This window comes from Garra rufa, chromosome 24, assembly GCF_049309525.1.
Source record: "Garra rufa chromosome 24, GarRuf1.0, whole genome shotgun sequence".
Taxonomy (NCBI): domain Eukaryota; kingdom Metazoa; phylum Chordata; class Actinopteri; order Cypriniformes; family Cyprinidae; genus Garra; species Garra rufa.
The window spans coordinates 18,203,470-18,230,310 of NC_133384.1; the positions used below are offsets into that span (position 1 = coordinate 18,203,470).

The following is a 26,841-nucleotide window of genomic DNA, read 5'->3' on the forward strand; positions in this document are numbered from 1 at the left end:
ACATATACATATACATATATATATATACATATACATATATATATATACATATATATATATATATATATACATATATATATATATATATTATATATATATATATACATATATATACATATATATATATATATATATATATATATACATATATACATATATATACATATACATATACATATATATATATATATATACATATATACATATATACAATATATAAATACTGCAGGGGTGCTACAAAATAAGATGCTTTTAATTATTAACATTTAATAAATAAATAAATAAATAAATTCAGAAAACTAATGGAAAACACAGAATTGGTAAAAAAAAAATAAACTTCAGAAATCATTCTAACTTGTTGATTTGATGCTTAAGTGCTTAAGAAACATTTTCTAATTATTATCAATGCTAAAAATATAAATAATAGAACACCATTTATTTGAAATGAAGCATTAGTAATGTCAAAGTCACTGCTGTCACTTTTGATGCATCCTTACTAAATAAAAGTACTAATAAAAAATAAAAAAAGTAACCCCTAACTGTCACAGTTGCATGGTCGAAAGTATACGGAAACATGGAGTATAACCAACAGTCTTTTAATTAGCAAAACGTAGGGGTAATCAAATACAGGAACGAGGTGCAGACACATGTAGATGACAAGTAAACCCGACAAAAACTAACTGATCAGACTGGGGCTTATAAACACTAAACAATGAGGGACAGACAGGTGTGGGGAATTAACTAATCAAACTAAACAAGGACAGGAACATGACCATAAAAGGACAAACAGGAACAGAAACGGGCAAAACATGAGACAGTTCAGAATCCTAACAGTAACATTTGAACAGTATGGTCTACCTAATATTTAATTCATAATAATATATTTTATCATTTTATTTTAATATTTAATTTAAACACACACATTATAAATTACTCATAATTACTATTCACACCTTAAAATTTTTACCCAACTAAAAAGTCAAAATGCATACTAAAGAGAAGAATGTATTTAGAGTTTTTTTTCTTAGCTTTTTTAAATTGACCTATGAAATCAAGAAGAGATTTTCTTATTTAAGTAACAAGTAAGTAAATAGGTAATTACATAAGTAATTTAGCCATATGTGCATGTGCAAACAGTTTTGTTTATGCCAGTATTTCCTTCCACTTATTCAACTTTTATTTAATGTGACTTTTTTTTTTAATTAAAAACATCTTGTTCATATTATTCAAACCCACCCGATCCTTTAGCCATAATCTTTCCTTCCCACCTCAAAGAACCACAAGATTCACCCTTCAAAAAGCTGTTAAATGAACATAACATTTCTGAAATTGACGGACACTTTCTTTTCAGAATGATTTTTGCTCTCTACCGTGTCCTCAGGGATTTCCCATGCTCTGAGATGACTACAGTTCCTGTCCTGAAATGATAACATTTTGTGTTCCTACATGTAAGACTTCCATTTAATTTTATTTATTTCTCTTTGGATCAGTGGGATGACATGGACCTAGATTGATGAAATAATGCGCAGTTAGGCTTGAAAACAAATGGGTTGAAATGACTCAGAAGCTTGGGAATAGACGTGTTCTCAAAAGCATGTAATACACAGTAAAAGTTTTGATTTATTATTCAGGTGCAATCTTCGGGCTTTCTGGATTCAGCTCTATGGTATGCCACAAATAAATAAGAAATGCACATTTTACCTGTCATGTTGCAGATGACTTTAAATGGAACTAACGGTCCGCTTCCATCTGGGTCAATCCAGTACGAATCAGACGATCTTCCCAAATGCTTGTAAGCCTCACAAGACTGCTCATAGACAGCTGTAGGGAAAAAAAAAAAAAAAAGCTTTATTAACTATAATCATTCATTAAAATGTATAGTTTTTGGAGGTTCACCTCCCATAATCTTAAACAAAACATAATTATTAATTATTTAAGTCACTTGGAAAGAACAGCATGAGTGCAAAATGCAATATGTGGAGTATATTGTGCCTGTTCAAATACGAAAACAAGGTTGTACTGGTCAACAGTGTATAAACACACACAGTTTTGTTGTTGTTGTTGTTGTTGTTGTTGTATATGAAGAGGTTTGAGGGAAGTGACTCTTTAACATCTTTTCTATTGACTTATGTGTAACTGGTGCGGCTGTGTAACTTTCAGTCTCTTCTCAGTCCTCTCCATCCAACCCCTGGGGTCTTAAAAAAAAGTTTCACTCAGTTATGATTCTGAGCCATTTCTCTCAGAAGTGATCTCAGACAGACTTCATAGAGAATATAACAGACGTTTTTATACCAATCAATAGCTCTGTTTCAATACCTATCGAGTGTTTGAAAGAATCATAGGTGCCACTCCAGATGTGAAGGTCATTCCGAAAGGTATCGTAAACTTACATTTTCAGCTTTGTAGAATCTCATTTGGGCCAAACTGTAGAGCAGCACCACGTCATTCACAGAAGGAAATTCCACAATCAACTGATATGATGAATATTTAGTTTCACCCAAATATGAAAAATCTGTCATTAATTATTCACCCTCATGTCGTACCAAACCTGTAAGACCTTTGTTTAAAAGTCAAAGTGTTTCTAGAATAAATTCGAAATGTTTTGAGAATAAAGTCAAAATATTTTAAGAATAAAGTTAAAATTACAAGAATAAAGTCTAAATATTTTGAGAATAAATTAAACATTTTGAGAAAGAAGTCAATATATTTTAGAATAAAGTCAAAATTATGAGAATAAAGTCGAAATGTTTTGAGAATAAAGTTAAAATTACAAGAATAAACTTAAAGTCTTTTGAGAATAAAGTCAAAATGTTTCGAGAATAAAGTAAAAATATATAAAGAATAAAATCAAAATTACAAGAATAGTCTAAATGTTTTGAGAAAAAAGTCAAAATCACAAGAATAAAGTTGTGTTTCGAGAATAAAGTTAAAATGTTTCAAGAATAAAGTCATTTTAAGAATAATGTCAAAATTACAAGAATAAAGTCGAAGTGTTTCGAGAATAAATTTCAAATGTTTCGAGAATAAAGTCAAATATTTTAAGAATAAAGTCAAAATTAAAAAAATAAAATTGAAGTTTTTCGAGAATAAAGTCTAACTATTTTAAGTTTAAAGTCAAAATTACAAGAATAAAGTCAAAGTGTTTCGAGAATAAAGTTAAAATTACAAAAATAAAGTTAAAGTGTTTTGAGAATAAAGTCAAAATGTTTCGAGAATAAAGTAAACATATATAAAGAATAAAATCAAAATTACAAGAATAAAGTCTAAAAGTTTAGAGAAAAAAGTGAAAATTACAAGAATAAAGTTGTTTCAAGAATAAAGTTAAAATGTTTAGAGAATAAAGTCAAAATATTTTAATAATAATGTCAAAATTACAAGAATAAAGTCAAAGTGTTTCGAGAATAAAGTCTAACTATTTTAAGATTAAAGTCAAAATTACAAGAATAAAGTCCAAATAATTTGAGAATAAAGTCAAAATGTTTCGAGAATAAAGTCAAAATATTTTAGAATAAAGTCAAAATTACAAGAATAAGGTTAAAGTGTTTCAAATAACAAATAAATAATTTGAGTGTTTCAAAAAACAAATAACAAACAATTTAAGAATAAAGTCAAAATGTTTCAAGAATAAAGTCAAAATATTTTAAAATAAAGTCAAAATTACAAGAATAAAGTTAAAGTGTTTCGAGAATAAAGTCAAAATATTTTAGAATAAAATAAAAATGACAAGAATAAAGTTAAAGTGTTTCGAGAACAAAGTCAAAATGTTTCGAGAATAAAGTCAAAATATTTTAGAATAAACTAAAAATGACAAAAATAGCTCACACATCTGTCGATATGGCGGAGTTCCAGAACAAACCCAGTGAAACTACAATTTGACAAAACAGCTCAAATCCGCATAAGGAAATTAAAATAGCACAGCTGCATCAAAAATGCGTTTTTATATCACGTTTACATGTGTTAACACCAGTGGTGGCAGTAATGAAGTAGTTGTACTTCGTTACTGTACTTAAGTACATTTTTCAAGTATCTGTACTTTACTGGAGTAGTTTTATTTTGAGTAACTTTTACTTTTACTTCACTAAATTCCAAAGCATAAGATCATACTTTTTACTTAACTACATTTCATAAAACGTGTCATTTCTCCTTATAATATGTCACGTGTTCCGAGACGGAGAAGCAGTGTCTGATTAATGAACCTGTTAAATCGGTTCGCAAATCGCAATAAACGATTCATTCACGAATTGGACTGATCCAATTGCAGCTATTCTCGAGTCGACAACTCACTGATTCAAATGAGCCGTTTAGAGCGAGTCTCCAGTCAACTGAATTCACAAATAAGAACCAGGAGATCTTGTAAGCGTGCGTGACTGATGCTGCGAAAAGTAAGTTATAATGTCGAATTTTAGGATTAATTATTGTAACTGTCAGTTGTTTGCGAACTAAATCTGCTGTAAAGGGTGATATATTTAAGCCCACTGAAATGATTGAATGCAGACACATCAACATCGTTGTCTCAATGTTTTAGGTCAAAAAACGAAACATTAAAATAACAAATTAAATAAAATAACTCATGCACGTTCATATTCCTCGCTGCTGTAACCTTAACAGTTTTATTAAAATGCTACGCATTTAGCCCTATGTGACGTCTGTTTTTATATTGTTTATTAACGGTATAATTTTTTATATTGTTTGGATCAACTAGCCTAGTAGACAGATATAAATGTTTATTCATAACCATACTGAAAATAAGTAAATATTGTTAGCTGATGCTAACTGTCTAGCTAACAAGCTTGCTGGTGCTTAAGGTAATTTTCAGAAATGAAGTCCAAATATTTATAATTAAGCACCTAGACAGATTACATCTGAGGGAAAAAGAAAAGATGTGATGTTCAGAACATGGTAACTACAGTAATTATCGAAGTGGGAAGTGATGCCCTCTGGGGGCATTTGGCAAGGGGTGTTTTTACACCACAGACAATGTTTGAGAAAAAAGAAAAATATTATATAAATATAATTACATTTTCCTTAAAATGTTCTTCCTAACTTCAGGCCTTATTCTCATATCATTTATAACTGTGACGTTCTGCAAAACAAGCTTTAAAACACTTTTTACTTACTGGTGAAAATGAGATGGTCACATCAGTTTTCTCTCAGGTACATCGCAGTGTAAGCTTCACAGTGAACATTACTACATCACTCTCGTCAACGTTGTCCATATCAACAACAAAAATCTATCTTGACTCCATATAAGCTAGTGGTTATTTTGGGAAAATCCAAGGCTTTTTGAACAGTAGGATTATAAAAATATATATGCTAATATAAAATTAAATTAAGTAGCCTATATAAAATTGCAAAATAGTTCAGTACTTTTTTACTTAAGTACACAAAAAATGTAGTACTGTTGTACTTTCACTCGAGTAAAATTGAAAAAGGAGTACTTTTACTTTTACTGGAGTAATATTGTATTATACATATCTGTCCTTTTACTCAAGTGCTTGATTTGTGTACTTTGTCCACCACTGGTTAAAACTATTGGGAAGATTTAGGGTTGGGTTTGGTGTATGAGGATATTTCTAACACAATGAAGCAATAACCTTTAGCTACACTCCCCGGATATCTGAATTCTGAACAGCTGCAAAACGCACATCAAACAGCGTAATGAAAACACAGCAATTTGTGCTTGTACCAGCGCAATAAAAACATGCCACATATTGAACGTGTGTTTTAGCGTCACTCTTTGGTTATTTCACTTTGTAACTGCCACAAAACGTGCAGTTAGGTACGTTATTATAGTGTTGCAGAAATGTATATACAGTAGAGGCACGTATTTTCATAAGCTTGGGATGTGAAAAAAACCCAAACACACATACTTACATGTGTGACAGGTGGCTCCGGTGTATCCCGTCCCATCACAGGTGCATGTAAACCCATCCCAAGTCTGATTGCATCGACCTCCATGTTCACAGTGGTTTGGCATACATCTGAAAAAGAGTGCAATTACACATTTAAATACATTGAGGCCAGTAAAAAAAGCGTATATTATCTCCAATAATTAGGGCCCGAGCACCAGTGGTGCAAGAACCCTATTGGAATTGCTCTGTTTATTTTTCTTCTCCAAAATGAATCACATTTTTGAGGGCCTAAACAAGCTCGAAAACTCATTAAACTTTGCACACACATCAAAACTGGTGAACATTTAAGGCTGATATGGGTATCAGAAGTGGGTGTGTCAAAATGGCTCGATAGCGCCACCTTTACACGTTCAGCAAAGTGCACCTTGAGATATACTTCACATACATGCACGAAAATCGGTACACACATGTAACACACCAATACCTACAAAAAAGTCTCTTGGAGCAAAATCCGAACCCCAACAGGAAATCAGTTATTTTTAATTTTCTCAGCAAATTTTGTGTAATTTTTGCCATTTTCAGGCGTCATACTTGAACTCTTCCTCCTAGAGATTTATTCAGATCAACACAAAATTTGGTCAGTCTAATCTAAAGGCCCATGTGACGTTAAATTGTGAAGATCTAGAGTTTTCGTTGAAGGGCGTGTCTGTGATGGCCTGACAAATTTAGATGTTTTGCCATGAAACAGGAAGTTATATTTAGTTATATTTAAGCTATAATTCAGGCATACAATGTCCAATCTGCCCCAAACTTCACGTGTGTGATAACACTCCTGACCTGAAGACATCTACATGCCCATATTCAGTTATAGTCATATAGCCACCTGCTGGCAACAGGAAGTGACATGTTTTACGCTGCAACAAACTCCTCCTAGAGATTTAATGATATCAACATTGTATTTGGTCAGTCTAATCCAAAGGCCTTTGCGATCTTGAGTTTTCGTTAAAGGGTGTGTCTGTGCGGTGTGACGAAGTTTTGCCATGGACATAGAAGTTGTTGTAACTCGGCCTTAAAATGTTCAATCTGTCTCAAACTTCACATGTTTGATAGGAGTCTGAACACATCTGAAGGTCAATGTTCTCTCATAATCATAGCACCACCTGCTTGCAACAGGAAAAGACTAACTTAAAAATGCAATGTCCAATCTGCACCAAACTTCACAGGTTTGGTAAGAGTCCTGGCCTGAAGACACCTAAAAGCCAATATCCAGTCATTATCATAGCGCCACCTGTTGGCAGCAGGATGTCTTTCACTAACTCAAACATACCAAGTTCAATCTGCTCCAAACTTTATGTTTGATAAAAGTGCTGGCCTGAACACATCTACATGTCAATAATCAGTTATAGGCATAGCGCCACCAGCTGGCAGCAGGAAGTTATATGGCACATATAAATGACTTTGACATATTTCTCCTATATTTACTATATTAAAAGCATACTCCCCACCATTCGCTGTTTTCCTAGAGCCACCGGTCGGTGGTGAGTCCGGGTGTGAGGGCCCTTTCATAACTGCTTGCAGCTTTAATTTGTGCTATTTTACATTTTAAAAACATGTCCCAAGACCCCTATGTTCCCATCTGCTGGGCTGTTTTAAATAGAAGAACAATTTAACAAATTTTACACACCCTTTTCTGAGTGGCAACAGCTTTTATAACACAATTGATATATTTAATTAAACACAGTACTGAGTTAAAAACACTGAGAATGTGTTGATGAGCTTGGCAAAGAGTCATTTACTTTATCAAGGTCTTACTGACACAAAGATGAAAAATGGAAAAAATGCACACTAATTACTTAAAATTGGAACATAAAAGTGTTTCAACTGTTTAAAGTAACTTTCATCTTGATTTTCGGTAACACTTTATAATAACGTTCAGTTGTAAGTCTTTTATAAGTGATTAGTTAATGATGAAATAATCATTTACAAAACATTCACAAATGATTATTAAGTGACATGCTAACAATTTGTGTATGTTTTGTTAATTAATTTACAAGTCATTTACAAATTAATTTACAAGTAATTAGTTAATGATGAACTAATTATTTACAAAACATGACTATGTGTTTATAAATTATGAATAAGTGATATGTTCATTTTATTGTAAGTACTATGCTAACGATTTGCCCATCTGTCGTAAATTATCTGAAAAATGGCATATCATGAAATAATCAAACAGATCCTTAGTAAATGGTTAAAAATACTAGTTAACCCCTTAACTGTCACCCCCATTTTTTAAGTTTATCCAAACTTAAATTGTAATTCATGAACACTTTGCATCTAAGGTAGGCCTCTTTTTAAAGAAAGCAATCAGCAGATTACCGCAGAAGCGGAATAAAAAAAACAAGTATTAACAAATTACAGAAGTTTAAATTTACTGTAAAAAGAATACACTGCACGATTTTTATTATATTTTATATAAAATACATATTGTACATAACAGGTTTTATCCTAAATTTGATATCAATTTGAAGTCTTACATCTAAATAAATTATTCCAAATTTGAAGTTGATATGGAAAAAAAATTGAGGTTCCATAGTGCATAAGAACATAGTGAACAAGTGCAGAGTGTATAGTGCGTCATTTGGGGCGCAGCTCATGTTTGCCAAAGAAAACATCTTTACCCTCACCAGGCAGCCCTAACATTGCAGTATTCAAAAGCTGTTGATGAATAAATAATGAATAAATCATTTACAAATCTTTCTGCATCCCCTAATCTAAAGTGTAAACTACTCATCAGTTGTAAATGTTTTACAAACCTGCCGGTTCCAGGTTGTGTGGGCATCAGGTGGGTATACACACTGGGTGAAAGACCTTTGAAAAATGAGTAAAACATTTACAACTGATGAATTGTTTACACTTTAGATTAGGGGATGCAGAAAGATTTGTAAATGATTTATTCATGATGCGATCTTCAGTGAAGGATAAACATTTAAATGATTAATATTTTAATTATTTTTAAGTGACAAATAATATATCAACTAGTAACGTATTAACAACTTACTAAGGATCTGTTTGATTATTTCATGATATGCTATTTTTTTAAGATAAATTACGACAGATTTGTAAATTGTTAGCATATTACTTAATAATCATTTGTGAAAGTTTTGTAAATGATTTATAACTTAATCTACAAAACATATATAAAAATACTAACATATCACTTATTAATCACTTATGAATGCATAGTGATGTTTTGTAAATGATTAGTTCATCATTAACTAATTACTTGTAAACAACTTGTAAATGAATTAGCAAAACATACACAAATTGTTAGCATATCACTTATTAAACATTTATGAATGTTTTGCAAATCATTATTTTATCATTAACTAACCACTTATAAATGACTTACAACTGAACGTTATTATAAAGTGTTACCTGATTTTCTATATACAGACAAATTTAAAAAAGGACAAACGTGAAAAAGAAAAACAATGAAATGAACACTCTAGGGGTGAAAAAATTGACATCATCCACAGTTAAGCGGTGCTATTTTAGTATTATTTTTATATACTACACTCTTAAAAATCAAGGTGTTTCAGTAGGTTCTTTGTGATGCCATAGAAGAACCATTTTTGTTTCCACAAAGAACAATTCAGTCAAAGGTTCTTTTGCTTACCTTTTTATAATCGGAAGAACCTTATTTGCCACAAAGAACCTTTTGTAAAACATAAAGGTTCTTCAGATGTTAAAGGTTCTTTATGGAACCATTTAGACTAAAAGCTTCTTCTATGGCACTGTGAAGCACCTTTATTTTAAAGAGTGTATTATACAACTTAAAATTAGTTGCCAAGGCAATAATTCACTTATTTAATTTCAGCTTTATTTCATAAACACATCAACAGATACATATTTTCCCTCTAACAAATAAATCAATCAATAAATAAAGACCTGAACCCAACTCTTTCCATCTCATCAGAAATAAATTATGCTATTTCGAAAAGGCATCTGATGTGTTTTCAAGCTGTGTAGATTTGCCAGCATCTTTTATTTGAAGTCTCAACTGAAATCGTAATTACACCTCCAAGAATAAAACAATTAACAGCTTCACTGACTTCTCTTAACCTAAATTAAGAAATCTTCATCTTCAAAAGCGCTTTCAATTGGCCAAGGATCAAAACCGAAAATCTGGTGATGTGGTTCCTTTTTAGTGCGAAAACTGTGCTGAACGTGAGCTGTCCACTTCCACAGCTCCTCATAAAGTCCTGCCAACTGCACGTCAAATCCATTAACACGGCAAAATGCAGTATGAAATGAAATTAGGGAACAATCCCCTTGGAGCTAATACTCATTAGGCTGATGTCTCATAGGAGGAGCTGTGACAATGCCATTGACAATGAACCTTAAGTCTGACAAGTTCTTCGTTATTGCTACTGTTGTACTTTTTCAGAGCTTTAGTGCTGTCAAACTGCAGTTTTCGTATAGATGGCATGTCTCGATTAATTGGGTTACCTCATTGGCCATCTGTGCCTGGAGGAGAAAGGTACAGATAGAGTTTGCACTGTTCATTAATCAAACTCCAGCAACGAAATCGTCCCTGGAAATTTGAGGCCACTGATGACTCAGTCCAATAATAAAAATTAAGTCAGAGTCAACAGCAACATGTCACTGGGAGATAAGACCTTGGTAATAGCTTCTCGGTAATAGATTCGAAAAGAACCTTGGTAATAGCTCAGCTCTCGCAAGCCAGAAAGTTACAGATATTTCACTATTGTTCCTGGCCAAGCAGAGAGCCGGAGATTGCAGAGCAGTGAGCCTGAACAAGCATTTCCTGTTGCATGGTCACTTAGCTTTCCAGAGATTTCCATCACAATTGTCCAAGGAACGATAAAGAGCACTAAAGTAAATGTGCACATGTTTGTGTCTAGTAAATGTCTTATTGATTGTATAAAAACTATTCTCCTGAACCAGTTTACCCTAAACATTTATTTCATTTATTCTAGTCAACTGGTTCATCTCATATATTCCTCTCTCAATGTAGGCTACTGTAGCATTGGAAAATTTAATTCCTTTCTGATATGCAAAAGATTCATTTTATTAAACTGATACATCTCAAATAATTTGCAGCAGAGGAAAATATAGATTAATTTGAACAAATCACTTCATAAACATTCTCTCAAATATGCAAGAGTGTAAAGTTTGTAAAGTAGTATTTTTTGAGTTTCAAGTGAATCGTTGGCTAAAAATGATCTGCAATATGCAAGTGGTAAGTCTGATTCATTTTACTAAACTGATTCATCTCAAATATTCCTCTCTCACATATAGCACTGGGAAATTTTATTTATTTTAGTAAATTACTTCATGAACATTCTCTCAAATATGCAACAAAGCAAAGTGTACAGTAATTCATTTTAGTAAAGTTTAGAAACGTTTGCTAAAGATTATCTTTAATACACAAATGGTAAGTCTGATTCATTATACTAAACTGATTCATCTCAAACATTACTCTCTCATAGGCAGCACTGAAAAAATTACTCTTTTAAATTAATCGTTTTTAATAAACTTCTGTCTACATAGATACATTCTAATTCATTCTACTAAACTGATTCATCTCAAACGTTCATCTCTTACATGTAACACTGGAAAGTTTGATTGATTTGAGTAAATTGCTTCATAAACATTCTCTTAAATATCCAAGAGCATAAAAATGTGATTCATTTGAGTGAATCGTTTGCTAAATATTCTCTTTAATACGCAAATGGTAAGTCTGATTCATTATACTAAACTGATTTATCTCAAACATTTCTCTCTCACATGCAGCACTGGAAAGTTTGATTTGTTTGAGTAAATTGCTTCATAAACCTTCTCTTAAATTTGCAAGAGTGTAAAATTTGATTCATTTGAGTGAATTGTTTGCTAAAAATTCTATTTAACACGCACATGGTAAGTATGATTCATTATACTAAACTGATTCATCTCAAACATTTCTCTCACACACTTAGCACTGGAAAATTGTATTCATTTTCGTAAATCACTTCATAAACATTCTCTCAAATATGCAACAGTGTTTGATATGCAAGTTATTCATAAAACATTCTTCTGTTACATGTAACACTGAACAATTTGAGTCTTTTGAAAGAATCATTTCATAAACATTCTCCCAAATATGCAACAGTGTAAAGTCTGATTCATTCTAGTAAAGTGACTAATTAAACAATCCACTCTCACAAGTAGTGGAAAATTTCATTAATTTGTGAATCAATTGCTAAAAAATCTCCCTAATAAGCAAATGGCAAGTCTGAATGATTCTACTAAACTGATTCATCTCAAACATTCCTCGCTCAAAAGTAGCACTGAGAAATTTGATTATTTTTAAATGAATCACCACATAAACATTCTCCCAAATATGCAAGAGTGTAAACATTCTCTCTCATACACAAGGGAGGAGAATTTGATCCATTCTAGCAAATCAATTAATTTGAAAAGTCCATATAATCACCATTTACAATACACCCTAATTTCAAAGTTGAATTTAGTATAAATTTACCTGTTCAAATTTAATGCAGTCACCCTAATTGAGATTCCTTTAACAACTCTCTTTGATAAACCCAGAAAAAAACAGCTCTGATTAAATTAAATCTAACATTACTGGATACTTCCTTATTTAAAAATCCTAAATGTAGCTACTTTTTCAAAAGTGTTTCCTGTCTTTTGACTACAGTTCAACTACCTTAACAAATTACAGTTTCAAAGCAGCTTTCCCAACCCCAGAGACCGGAGCATCGTTTTTCTCTGCTCTGGTTGTTTACATCCCTAGCTGTGCTTTTGTAATGGAAAGTGACAGTTTTCTAATGCAACCATTATGAACAGCAAAAGCACGTGTCTTAAAATGCCTTTGTCAGATTAGACTTGTTGGGGTGAGACACCAATCTGCATTTCCTCAGAGATGGGCGCAGATTAGCCAGTAGCCCCTCTTGTCCCGTCTCACCTCCCCCCGACTCGACAGACCATTACGTCAAACGTTTTGCACAGCTATTTAGGATGAGTCACATTCTAAGAAGGCCTCTAGAAGTTCGGCAGAACAGCTTATGCGTGAAATAGCTTGATGTGAGGGAAATTGATGTGTGTGAAATACTGTAGGGGTAAGAAAAAGAGAAAAAAAATCCCTGTAGAAAGAGAGGATGTGATTTGAGTTGTATCTAACTGCAAGGTCGTGTGTTTTAGTGTCTTCCTGGTGGGAGGACATGGAATATTCTTTTACATGTCAAACACAGGGACACGTTTGGTAAAGGAGATTGATAGTGCATCACCTGGCCTGATGAAAGCGAACATAAAATCAATGGCGTGGCGAGCGGTAGCCCCCCTTCCGATCCCACATAATGAGTTTGCTCCTCACTGCGCTGGCACTATGGAGCTTTGCCAGAGAAGCATCATTACGCTGACGGAAAAACACACAGGGAGAGCGTTCAACAGTCTCTTGCCTCCTCTATTATTACAGTTCACTCCGTACGGAGGGAGGGAGAGCGAGCGAGCGAGTCGGTATCTAGCCTGATCTAATAAAGGAAAGGATTTTCCTCTGGGGACTTACAACTAACTGTATTGCGGTATAAACCATAATCTCAAAAAGATAAATAAACACCGCAGTGAAGACAGGAAGGAAGTTCATCTGAAACATCATCGAAATATTGTCAGTGAGAGGGATATCATTTTAAAATGGCATGCAGAACGATCTGAGCTTGTCTTTAAATCATGTTGAGAATGTACTCAGCCCTGAGCTATAAGGCTAATGAGACGCATTAAAGAACAATGCATCTTTACACACAATTAAAGAGCAGCTTAAGCTACTAACTGAGCTGTAAGGAATCTAATGGAATATAAACAATGCCTCCATATGCGGGTCTTTATCGATGAGGAGCGACATAATTGACCTGCAAACGTAAATGTATATTGGGCAAATAAAGGGAGAGAAAGCAAATAGTTATTTATTAATTAGCTATTCTTTGCGCTGAACGTAGGAGGCTGTTAATGTCAAGTCAAGTGCCGTTTAACCTGAGACTTTCTAAGCACAATAGGCAATTTTAAACTCTTGAGAAAATGGCGTACACAAATACAGTGCCTCCACTAATATTGGCACCCTTGGTAAATATGAGCAAAGGCAGCTGTGAAAATAAATCTGCATTGTTTATCTATTTGTTCTGTCATTTCAAGAAATTTGAAGTAAAACAATGGAAAAGTTGGGGAAAATCTCATTATGAAATAAATGTTTTTCTCTAGTTCACATTAGGCGCAATTATTGGCACCCAATTGCAACTTTCTTTTTCCAAGATAACAGCTCTGATTTTTCTCCTATAATGCCTGATGAGTTTGGAGAACACCTGACAAGAGATCAGAGATAATTATTTTACACAGAATCTCTCCAGATCCTTCAAATTCCCAGCTCCACGTTGGTGCTTCGTCTCTTCAGTTCACCCCACTCATTTTCTATAGGATTCAGGTTAGGGAACTGTTTGGTTTTGTGCTCAGTGACACATTTTTTTTGTTGATTTTGAGTTTGTTTTGGATCATTGTCCTAATGGAAAATCCAACCATAGCCCATTATAAGAATTCTAACAGAGTCAGTCAGGTTTAGATTTGTGTATCTTTTGGTATTTTCTAGAACGCATGACACCATGCATCTCAACAAGATGTCCTCTAGTAGAAAAATAGGTCCTGACATTAAAGATCCTGCAGTATGTTTAACCATGGTCATGTCGTACTTTTTATCCCTGTTTGGACCAAACCCATCTGATAAGTCAAAAATCTCAGTTTAAAAAAAAAACATTAATCTTTTTAGGTTTCATCTAACCATAGAAGACAGTCCTGGTTAAAGTTCCTGTCATATCTGACAACTGAATATGCTGGAGATTTTTGGATGAACAAAGAGGATTTTTTTTAAACCATTCCGAACAACATGTCGTGATGTAGAGGCTTTTTGATATTTTCTTTTCTGGAAAGAACTATCTGACCCCAAAACTCAACTAATCTCTGGGATTCTCAAGCTGTGATACATGGAGAGTCTTTGGCCATTCAAATATACGATATAGAATCACATCTTCTTCCAGGCAGATTTGTAACATTTTTAGATGATTGGAACTTCTTAATTTACACTCTGATGATGGAAATGCTGTTTTCTTACAACCACTTTCTATTTTGTGAAGCTCAAGCACATCCAAGCGCACAGCATTTAAAAGTTAAAAGTTTAACTTTCGACTCTAGATCTTACATTTTTTAATTCCATTTACTGCCTTTTTTCAGTTTGAAGTGTTAATTGTGGCAAAAGACCTAACCTACTGTATAATGAGACCAATTTACATGGAAAGGAGGTGGATTCCTGCTAAAAAGAATGACACTTAATTTAAAAACAGCGCAGGCAGCAGAGAACCTGGTTAAATCATGGCCGACTAGTGAATAAAACACATTTTTGCTTTAAAGGTGAGCTATTATGCCTCTTTTTACAATGTAATAAGTCTCAGGTGTCCCCATAATGTGTCTGTGAGGTTTCAGCTCAAAATACCCCACAGATCGTTTATTAAATCATTTTGTAAACGCTTTGAGTGGAAGCAAAAACACATTGTTTTCGTGCATGCCACTTCAAATGCAAATTAGCTGCTGCTAACTGCCCCTTTTTCCAGAATAGGGCTGTACCTTTACTGCTTGTACGTTGAAAATTCTGCCAAAAAAATGGCATGTAAGTGCTAAACTTAGTTCTCTTTCATGTCGTATTGTGCTTAAACTGTCAAATACACACAAGATCATGTTAAAAACACACATGAGTTACAAAAAGTGTTGGTTATGTCTGTGAAGGTAAACAGCTGGCAAAGAAATTGCATGTTTATATTAGATCTGTGTGGCAGCAGTGTAATATACAGTTGATAAATAAAAAAATCCACTGCTCTCGTCTCCTATGAGGCTGAGACTCTAAATAGTGTCTTGTGCAGCCAACGACAGAACAGTTAGCATGCTTTGCGTGAACTTTTGCCATGGCGTTAAGACTGGTGAACCATTGTCGCTTGCGAAAAAAAAAAAATACTGGTTGTCCTTTTTCATGGTTTTTAGGTTGGTAGATGCACTGAGGACCCGTTTATAGCACTTAAACATGGAAAAAGTCATATTTTCTTGATATGTCACCTTTAAAACTTGTGCATGTAACAGTGGCAAAACTGTATAGTGAATACGTCCCACAACAGGACATTGCAGTAATGCATGTTTTTCCTAGGGAAATCTCTAGATATGCTTCCTTCACCTCAATAGAACTGAATTACCATCAAACAAGACACATGAAAAATTACTGCGCCAGCATCAGATCTACCCCCAGCTGTGCAGTGATGCTTATGAAAAAACATCTACAACAAAAAACAAAATTATATCATCAACGAACAGATGATTCAGTTTAACTATTTAAAGGGTCAGGTTGATGTTAAATCATTATAAAGACAAATCTTGTTAGTCGTGATTAAAAACAAGCTGCTTGACCCCTAATTGTCTGTAATTTGAAGGCAAATTACTGTTTTCTTGCACAATGGATGAATACATTAGCCCTCACATCTGCTTGGGAATCCTTCTGCCTGGGCAATGAGATGTTATTTCATTCAAACATTAATGCGGCAGACAATATGTCTGTGCTAAAATGCGGTAGTTTTAGAAACATTGTAAGTGAGTTTCATTTACTCTGCTGATTTGGTTGTAGTGTGGACATCGTAATGGGATTTGGTTGGTTTTATGTTCATGTGTATTATATTTTGAAGTCTTTATAAGTCTGCTTACCAAGCCTGCATTTATTTGATTCAAAGTACAGCAAAACCAGTACAATTTTGAAATAGTTTTGATGTTTAAAATAACTATTTTCTTTTTGAATATATTTTAAACTGTAATTTATTTCTGTGATCGAAGCTAAATTTTCAGCATCATTACTCCAGCCTTCAGTGTCACATGATCCTTCAGAAATAATTCTAATATGCTGATTTTCTGTTCATTTTTCTGTTCATATTTAGATTTAAATTGATCAAGTAATAATTTATGATTTATAATGTTACAAAAGATTTCTATTTCAGATAAATTCAGTTTTTCTCAACTTTCTGTTCACCAAAGAAACCTGAAAAAATCTGCTTATCTGTTTTCAACATAATAACAACAATAAATATTTTTTTTTGTGCAGAATCAGAATATTAGAATGATTTCCAAAGGATCATGTGACTGGAGTAATGATGCTAAAAATCGGCTTTGAAATCACAAGAATAGATTAAATTTTAAAATATATTCACATAGAAAACAGTTAATTTAAATAGTAAAAATATTTCACAATTTTACTGTTTTCCCTGTCCTTTGGATCAAATAAGTGCAGGCTTGGTGAGCATAAGAGTCTTCTTAAAAAACTAAAAAAATATTACAGTTCAAAAACTTTTGACTGGTAATGTATACTATGTCAAAAGCAGTACAAATGAGACCCGGCTGACCAGCGATAATGGTTTTTTCATTCCTCATGTTTTGTTTCATTTGATCAATAAAGCTCCATTAATGGGATTTGCCTCTGTTGTATCCACAACAAACAAAAAAAGCTCAGCCTTGGAGAGCTAAAGTATGTAAAATCAATCTAAAGATAACAACCGAGAGCCAGTCTTATGTTCTTGCACAGCATCTGCTCTTTGATTAAACTCCTAATTTGCCATTGAAGTTGAGGAATGAAGAAGGTCAACTCCTGGGAGAGCAGGCAGAGCTGGACGGATCCTGCCCCCAGGGCAGATGCTGCTGGTGGGGATAAAGCCACAGTCTCAGTCTGCTGCACCTGATAATCACTGTCTCAGCCAGTGTTTGTTGAAAGGCAGGGCAAGGAAGAAGGGAAGAAGAGTTGGCTCTGACCTGTCAATGATGGCACACATGTCCAGGCTGACGTTTTCAAAGGCTCCCATCCTTCCCTGCTCCACTGCATTGAGGTCAGCCAGTTGATCGTCAACCTGAATGAGCTGCATGCAACCCTGGAACGAGCGCTGGATGGGAGATGCTCTGGTTCTTAAAAAATAACCTAAACAAACACACAACATAGAAAATGTTATACGGATAAATAAATATGTTATGAGGATAATGACACTGATATTTGTTTATTAAGATCAATAAAATAACTTAAATAAAAATGTAGCAAAAACATTATATATTAAAAAAATTACAATAAAAAAAATCTATTTTAATATATTTCAAAATGCAATTTATTCCTGTGATGGCAAAAGTGATTTTATTTTTTAGCAGCCATTACTCCAGTTTTCAGTGTCACGTGATCCTTTAGAAATCATTTTAATATGCTGAATGGGTGCATATTCATCAATGCTGAAAACATAAATTTGGACACTGACAGTTTTTGATAGATGCCTTTCATGTAATTTCTGATCAACTTAATGTATCCACATCAAATAAATTAATACTTTAATTCCACATGAATCTCTTCCAACTTTGATTAATTAAGATTTTTTTTTTTATTGTATACAGTTATAATTATTGAAACCCTATTTTAACAGTTATAACTATTTAAACCATATAAAAATAAAATACTTTTAATTATATAGTTATACTTATTTAAATACAAATGATTATAATAATTTAAACCCTTTAATAATAAACCCTATAATGACAGTTATAACTATTTAAACCTTATAATATGAATAAATAATTATTTTTTTGTGTTTATGTTATTAACCACAACTCAACATAATTTCTAAACCTAATCCTGCCTAAATAATGCTTTAATTACAACAGACCTGAGTGGAGAGGTCCTGAAATAACCACTATGCCCTCAAGTGAGACACTTAACCTCATACTGAAGGATTGAGATCTGTGTACTGCATATCGCTCTGGATAAAAAAGGTCAAACTAAATTAAACACAAAAATAAAGTCACTGAGGGTGATCTAATGTCATATGTGTGAAAGGTAACCTAATGTCACATATGTACAAGCTCAACACAAGTACCATTAACTGGAGAAAAACCTATCAACCTAACCTCATTAACCAAGTGATAGTTTTGACACCAAAAAAGGTCAAACACATCGCAAACAACCAGCTAACTTTGAGGCGACTAATGAGATAAAAAAAACAAAAACAAAAAAAATAAAAAATACAGAACAAAACCAGATTAGACAGGATTAGTTTTCTCCACATGAACCGTTGACATTCCTGGGAGAACGTGCAGAACTTAGACCCTTAAAGATCTGGGGAATCCGCAGGGTTGGTTACGCTTGCATTAGAGGTAAACAAAGCTTTCCGTGATGCCGATCACAGGAAGGCCTATTGAGATTCACCTTGCAGCCCCCTGACATTAATCTACAAATGAGAGCATCTGGAAGCATCAGTGTTTGCAAGGAACTCGCTTAAAAAATAGAATAAGAAGAGAGAGAGAGAGAGAGAGGAGGGGGGAGGGGGGGGACCCAAAGTTCTTTAAGTTTGCTGGGCCATCTGTCTTGTCTGCTTCCTGCACCTGTCCAGGAGTCTATATGCCTGAGCAGTCAACAGAGGAGGATGAGAAAGATAGGCTATTGGAAGACACGCTGAGGGAAATGCAACTCACTATAGAGGAAAACAGAGAAAAAACAAGCATCTGCTGAAAAATTAAGGCAGGGCTGCGGTGGCATCTCAATGATCGGTAGGATTTGTGGGGATCTGGAAAGCCGCCAGGATGCGTGATCAACAAGGGACGTGGGAAAAGGCAGGTTTTCGTCTCCCACGCTTGGATGCGACTTCCCGGTGACTGCTTTTGTCCCATTCTGCTGTCGTAATTAATTGAGGAGAGCCACTTTTCTGACAAGATAACGCTCTAAATTACGGCTGAGGCCCACAACTCACACTCCTGACTGGGTTTCTGAGTAGCTTCTGCATGACTGTGTTTACGTGCGGCTGATGATTTTGCAGGGATTGGAGAATAACTACTGTAAGATTAATGAGTGTCTATGGGCTTCATGTATTATTCATGAACGGCAAATGGAATATGGAAGATTCCTGTGGGAAGCCCTTGTTGTAAACTTTTATCCTCATCAATAAGCCTGGTGCAGATGTTAACCGTTTTTGTTTATTCTGCATTGGCAAGTTCATAACGATCTAAAAGTGCACCTAACAATAATTGACAGGAGATTTTATGAAATGTGCAATCAAATTGTGAGTTAAGCAGTTTTTTTTTTCTAAAGTGACGCAGATGACGTCTCAGAAGGGTTTTTTGAATTTATTTTGCTCTGAGTGAGGTCCTAAAATGAAGTGAAGGTGAGGTGCAACAACGTTATACTAATGAAAAAATGAATGATTTCTCGGTCTATCAGTCTGACATATTCACAACAGGTCCGCAAATTGGCCTGAATGGGTTGAACTGGTGGAAACAGATGGGCTAATTACACAGCAAACAACTCGCCCACTCTGTCAACACCACTTTTGGTTGAGTCCAAAACTAAATAAAAATTAAATGACTTGAAATTAGCCAGTGATAGTGCCAGTGTTTAGCTGCATGCTGCCTCTGCAACTATTATGACGTGTGCCTTTATCGAAGACTTTTGGTGTAAACGAAAAAGTGCAAATAAGTAGTTTAAATTAGAACTCTTAACTTAACTAAGTGCTGTATAAAATTTTTTGACCATTTCCACAGAAATGTTATGCATTACGACTGTTTTCAACTTCAAAATAAAAGCAGCGCTCTGATATATAGCATTAAATGTACATAAAGTGTACATACAGTTAAGGTCAAAAGTTTACATACACCTTGCAGAATCTGCAAAATGTTATTTATTTTACCAAAATAAGAGGGATTGTGCAAAATGCATGTTATTTTGGTTTATTTAATACTGACCTGAATAAGTCAGTTCACATAAAATATGCTTACATAGATGTATTTATAAAAATGACCCTGTTCAAAAGTTTACATACACTGGATTGTTAATACTGTGTTGTTCTTCTGAAAAATCCTTTGGGCCCCACAAATTCTTTTTTTTTTTTTTTTTTTTTTTAGCATTTTTGTGTATTTGAACCCTTTCCAACAATCTTTTCACACTGAGAACAACTAAGGGACTCATATGCAACTATCACAGAAGGTTCAAAAGCTCACTGATGCTTCAGAAGGAACAACAATGCATTTAGTACTGCCCTTCAGAAGCTACAGAAGATACTTACATGTTTCCCAGAAGACAAAATAAGTTACATTTACCCTGGTCTTCAAATTCCAAAAGTTTTCACCCCCCGATTTTTAATGCATCATGTTTCGTTTTGAAGCATCAGTAAGCGTCTGAACCTTCTGTAATAGTCGCAAATGAGTACCTCAGTGGTCCTCAGTGTAAAATCATGGATCTCAAACTCATACAGTCATTGCTGGAAAGGGTTCAAATACACAAAAATGCTGAAAAACCAAAGAATCTGTAGGACCTGAAGGAAGTTTAACTGTTCAGAACAAACAAGGTACTCATGAACAACTACTAAAAAGAAAGAAAGAAAGAAAAAAAAAAAAAAACAGCTGTGCATCATTCAGGTAACAAATCATTAGTGAGAATCAAGAATGTAAACTTTTAAATGGGGTCATTTTTATAAATTCAACTACTATTTTCTCTTGTGGACTATATGTAAACGTCTTTTATGTGAAATATCTTATTCAGGTCAGACTGGCCATTAGATTTACCCAAAACAAATTACATTTTTGAGTGTATTAAACATAATAGCCAAACAAGTCAGCAGTAGCAAATAAAAGCTTCACTACATGCCAAATACTGTTTTAGAGAAACATTTGAGAGTCCTTTTTCTTTATTCCACCCTATTACAAAGTCATCAAAACAAAAGCTGACCTCCTACAGGTTGATGGGTATTTTAAAGTCCTAATCTGCTGCAGAAGAACTCTACGGCCTTTCTATGTTTAATGCTGTCTTCTTTATTACAAAATCCAATCTACCGCCATCTCCCATCAGACAGTCATTAATTCGGTGAGGTCTGCCACAAATGTGCAGAACCATCCTCTGTAAAATGGGTTTGGGAGACTACATCTAACCAGAGAGAATATCGGGAGACAAGCTGTCCCTTTCTTTGAAAAAAACAAAGAGCTATTCTCACTGTTCCACTGAAGACAGCAGTACAGTAAATACATGTGAGAGGGCTTTTAGAGACAGCGGAGACAAATGGGAGTTTTTTTTTTTTGTTTGTTTGTTTGCTAGAATATTCCATCAGGGCATAAATGATCAAACATGTGCTAAAGCTAATTAGGTTTTGTTTGCAAAAGTCCAAAATGAGCATCTTGGGCTCTTTGTCACATAAGAAAGAGGCAAAACTTTTTTTAATTATGAATGGGATACATTGCAGTATTCATTGACAAGGTGTCATTAGAGACTTTTTGCTACTTTTTACTACTGTTAATTAGCACCATACAACCTTACCCAAATAGCTTTTTTACCAGTCTTAAAAAAACAGTCTTAAGTAGCATGGGTATATTTGTAGCAATAGCCAAAAATACATTTTATGGGTCAAAATTATCAACTGTATGCCAAAAATCATTAGGATATTATAGTAAGTAAAGATCATGAAAGACCATGAAGATACTTTGTAAATATATCAAAACTAAAATTTTAATTAGTAATATGCATCGCTAAGAACTTTTTTAGACAACTTTAAAGGGAATTTTCTAAATATTTAGATTTTTTTGGGATCAAAATAGGACTGAATTTGTATTTAACATGATCACAATTTCATTAAATCATTACAAATGGATGATTATAACATTTCCTTTTTCTACAGTTATTCAAACAGTGAATATATTATATACAGAAAGCGACCTTATCACTAACTGTAAACTAACTATAAACTACCTTTATAGGTGAAGCTGTCTACACTGTGAAATGATAGGTACAAATATAGGTACAAATTGCTACAGTTTCCAGTTGAAATGACCGCTAGAGGCAGTACAATCAGGCAACTTTTATTCCTTTTCACACAAAGTATGATTTTACAGGGCCAGAGTTTCGATTAAGAAAGCCTAATTCCTTGCACAATAGTGTGTCATGACTTCAAAACAATTTTAACATGCTGTGAATTTGAGAACTGCTACTTTTGAATGTTATCATTACATATACAGCTTCAAAGGCTGCGTATTTTCTAGTGCGGTAAGTTTGCTCTGCAGCTCACCCAATACGGCATTGCACTTGTGAGGTAAAGAGCTCCGGTATGATTCCTGTGAAACCACAGTTCAACAAAACAGCTCAAATTCACATATAAGTAAGTTAAAGTAGCACAAATGCATCAGAGAATGTGTTTTTTATATCATTTGCCAAACATTATTGGGTAGGTTTAGAGTTAGCTTTGGTGTAGGGGATATTTCCAACGCATTGGAGCAGTAAAGGATTAGTTCACTTCCACAATAAAAAAGTTCCTGATAATTTACTTACCCTCATGTCATTCAAGATTCTTCAGTCGAATAGAAATGAAGGTTTTTTTCAGGATTTTTCTCTATATAGTGGACTTCAATGGTGGCCAATGGGTTGAAGGTCCAAACTGCAGTTTCACTGCAGCTTCAAAAGGCTCTACATGATCCCAGCAGAGGAATAAGGTAATAATGATTGGTCATTTTCTGAAAAATTAAAATACAATTTTATATACTTTTTATGTCATTGGAAAGGCCAAGTATTTACAAGCTTAGTTCCCTTCCGGGAACTCGAGCCGCGTCAGGAACGCTATGGGGAAACGCCATTGGCGGGCCGCACTCTGAACTGTGTATAACAACCAATGAAATGACGGGGGTGACGTCACAGGCGCGGTGACGTCACCGACCAGGAAGTATAAAGCACGTGCGTTTGAAGCCGGCGGCAGCTTTTGTCATTCAGCGAGAGCGCTCTGTGTCTGTGTCTGTCTTGCCATTTCTGCTGTTTTTGTGTCCAGTTTGACACACTTTTATTTGAGTAGAATGGCATCTTTACAACCTATTAAGAAAAAGAGTTTGATGGTGGTTAAGCGCCCGCATAGACAGTGTGTCCCTCCCTGCCAACGCTTCATTGTTGGTGGGGATACACACAGTCTATGCGTGGTCTGCTTGGGAGCGGAGCATGCACAGTCAGCCCTCGAAAAGGCTGGCTGTGAGCACTGTGAACGCCTGCCGGTGCGTCTGCTTCGCTCCCGGAAAGCCCTCTTCGAGGAGGGGGCTTTCACTAGCGTGCCCCGTGGGTCTGGCCCCGCTTCCGCCGAGGCGGAGCGGCGGCTGCACTCGTGGGGCTCGCAGCTCGATCTGCTGGAGGGTATGGAGACGGGTGATCCCCTATCTCCGCCCTCACTCAGCGGATCGAGCGATCTCCTCCTGGATGTGGAAGCCCGCGCTGCGGTTTCTTCCCCCCGGGAGGAGGTCCCCGAGTTCCTCTTGTCTTCCTCCGAGGAGGTTGACATTGAAAGTGTTACAGAGGAACCACAACCGCCATCACGCTCGCCTCACTATGAGGAGCTCGTAGAGGTGCTGACTAATGCGGTAGCCAAATTACACATCACATGGCCCGCAGAACAACAGCAATCACATGAGCCGCAGCGAAGCCGATTAGATGATCGCTTCCTGCGGACAAAGTCAGCACCTCCAAAACGGAGCCTTCCCTTCTTCCCCGATCTCCACCAAGAGCTAGCGAGATCGTGGGAAAAGCCATACTCCTCCCGTCTTTTCTCCCCCGCTGAAAATTATGGAAATGTGGGGGGGGCAGAGGAGAGTGGCTATAGGACGATGCCACGGGTTGAACAGACGCTTGCGGGCTATCTGTCACCCGGCTCGGCATCATCCTTGAAGGCTCCGTCCTTACCCACCAGGCCCCTTAAAGTCACATCTGGCCTGATGGGTAAGGCATACACGGCAGCAGGTCAAGCAGGGTCTTGCCTTCACACCATGGGCATCCTGCAAGCCTACCAGGCTGACCTGCTGAAGGAGTTCAGCAGCGGCGAGGAAGTTAGCGTCACAGAGATGCAAAAAACTGCAGATCTCGCTCTCCGCGCCACCAAGGAGGCCGCCCGTGCTGTTGGGCGGTCTATGGCAGCCCTGGTGGCCGCGGAGAGGCATCTCTGGCTGACCCTGTCCGACGTAAAAGAGAAGGACAGGGTCACGCTTCTGGACGCCCCCCTGCAACCATCTGGCCTCTTTGGTGCTTCGGTTGATACCGTTGTGGCCAGGCACCAGGAGGCCCGCAAGCAGGCGGCGGCGTTCAGAACTTTCCTTCCTCGCCGCGTGTTCTCCTCTGAGGCTGCTGCACCATCTAAGAAGCAGCCTCAGCCGTGTACGAGCTCCCATAGAGAGGCACAAAAACAGAGCGTTGCCGCCCGTGCTCCCCCGGCCCAGCCTAGGGGACCCGGAAAGCAACGCTCTAAGTCGGGGGCTTCCAAGACGAAGAGGCCTGACCTGAGGGTCGTCCTCCAGTCAAGGAAGTCCTCGGCTAAGCGGCCCTGACGGTTGTGGTTCAGGGCCGTTGAGGGCAGCCCCTCTCGAGGGGGTTTGCACCGTACCTCCAGGTGCGGGTTTCAGACCCCTTCGTGGCCCTCAGGAGATGAGTCAGCTAACCCTGCCAGTGTTACAGGGCGCGGCTATCTCCCGCGAGCATCCTCTAGCTGGTCCGCCCGGAAACGTAGCGGCCCTGGAGAGTTCGCAACCCCCGCGGGGGTTTTCCGAGGAGCTAATTCCGGCGCTTCCTGCCAGTTCGCTGTTTCAGGACTCCGAGTTAGTTCCTCAAGTAAATCCAGACACCAGTCTCGAGAGGCTGGTACCCTTAGTGAACTTTCTGGTTCTTTAGCACAGGAAGTATCTCAGGTTCGCTTTCAGGGGCAAGGCTTACCAAGACAGAGTGCTTCCTTTCGGCCTAGCTCTCTCACCTCGCACTTTCACGAAGTGTGTGGATGCTGCGCTGGCTCCACTGTGACTCCAGGGCATCCGCATACTCAACTAACAGTTAGCGGTTCAGCATCGAGGTGCTGTTCTCGCTCACATGAAAGAGTTAGGGTTGAGACTCAACGCCAAGAAGAGTGTGCTTTCTCCACTACAGAGGACCACTTACTTAGGCGTAGTGTGGGATTCGATCTCCATGCAGGCACGCATGTCTCCTGCACGAGTCGATTCCATACTGACCGCAGTGAATGCAGTAAAGCTAGGCCAGTCACTCACTGTCAAACAGTTTCAAGTACTGTTAGGTCTTATGGCAGCCGCTTCCAACGTGATACCTTTTGGACTGCTGCACATGAGACCACTGCAGTGGTGGCTCAGGACCAGGGGGTTCTCCCCGAGGGGAAACCCACTCCGCAAGATCAAGGTCACGCGGCGTTGCCTACGTGCCTTGGCCATGTGGAGGAAACCCTGGTTCCTCTCTCAGGGACCGGTTCTGGGAGTGCCTGGTCGCCGCATCACGCTAGCGACCGACGCTTCCCTTACCGGTTGGGGGGCGGTCATGCGTGGCCGCTCAGCCCAAGGCCTATGGAGCGCCCACCATCTCTCGTGGCACATAAACCGCTTAGAGATGCTGGCAGTATCCCTGACCCTAAAGAGGTTTCTCACAGACCTAAGAAACAAACACGTGCTGGTCCGTACAGACAGCACTGCGGTGGTTTACTACATAAACCACCAAGGAGGACTCCGCTCACGCCCCTTGTACAAGCTGGCGTACCGGATACTCCTTTGGTCTCAAGAGAAATTCCTCTCCCTGAGAGCAGTCCATATTCCTGGACATCTGAATGTGGGAGCAGACGTCCTGTCAAGGCAGGGGCCGAGGCCCGGGGAATGGATGCTTCACCCAGAGGTGGTGAAGCAGATCTGGAGAGTGTTTGGCCAGGCTCAGGTGGACCTGTTTGCGACTCAGGAGACATCGCACTGTCCCCTCTGGTACTCTCTAGTTCATCCAGCTCCACTGGGGCTGGATGCCATGGCACAGACGTGGCCGAGGCTGCGTCTGTACGCCTTTCCCCCGATCGCTCTGCTCCCGGGAGTTCTGGAACGGGTCCGTCGG

At 36.8% G+C, this 26,841-nt stretch overlaps 1 protein-coding gene across 1 annotated transcript in view; it reads right to left on the reverse strand.

Moving 5' to 3' along the window:
• Positions 1-26,841, reverse strand: part of cntnap2a (contactin associated protein 2a) — a 598,272-nt gene that overhangs the window by 209,890 nt on the left and 361,541 nt on the right. The window contains exons 10-12 of the mRNA XM_073831069.1: positions 17,748-17,910; positions 5,875-5,981; positions 1,702-1,821 (exon numbers count right to left, since the gene is read on the reverse strand). Of these exons, the coding sequence (XP_073687170.1) occupies positions 1,702-1,821; positions 5,875-5,981; positions 17,748-17,910 (390 nt within the window). The remainder of the gene's footprint in view (positions 1-1,701; positions 1,822-5,874; positions 5,982-17,747; positions 17,911-26,841) is intronic.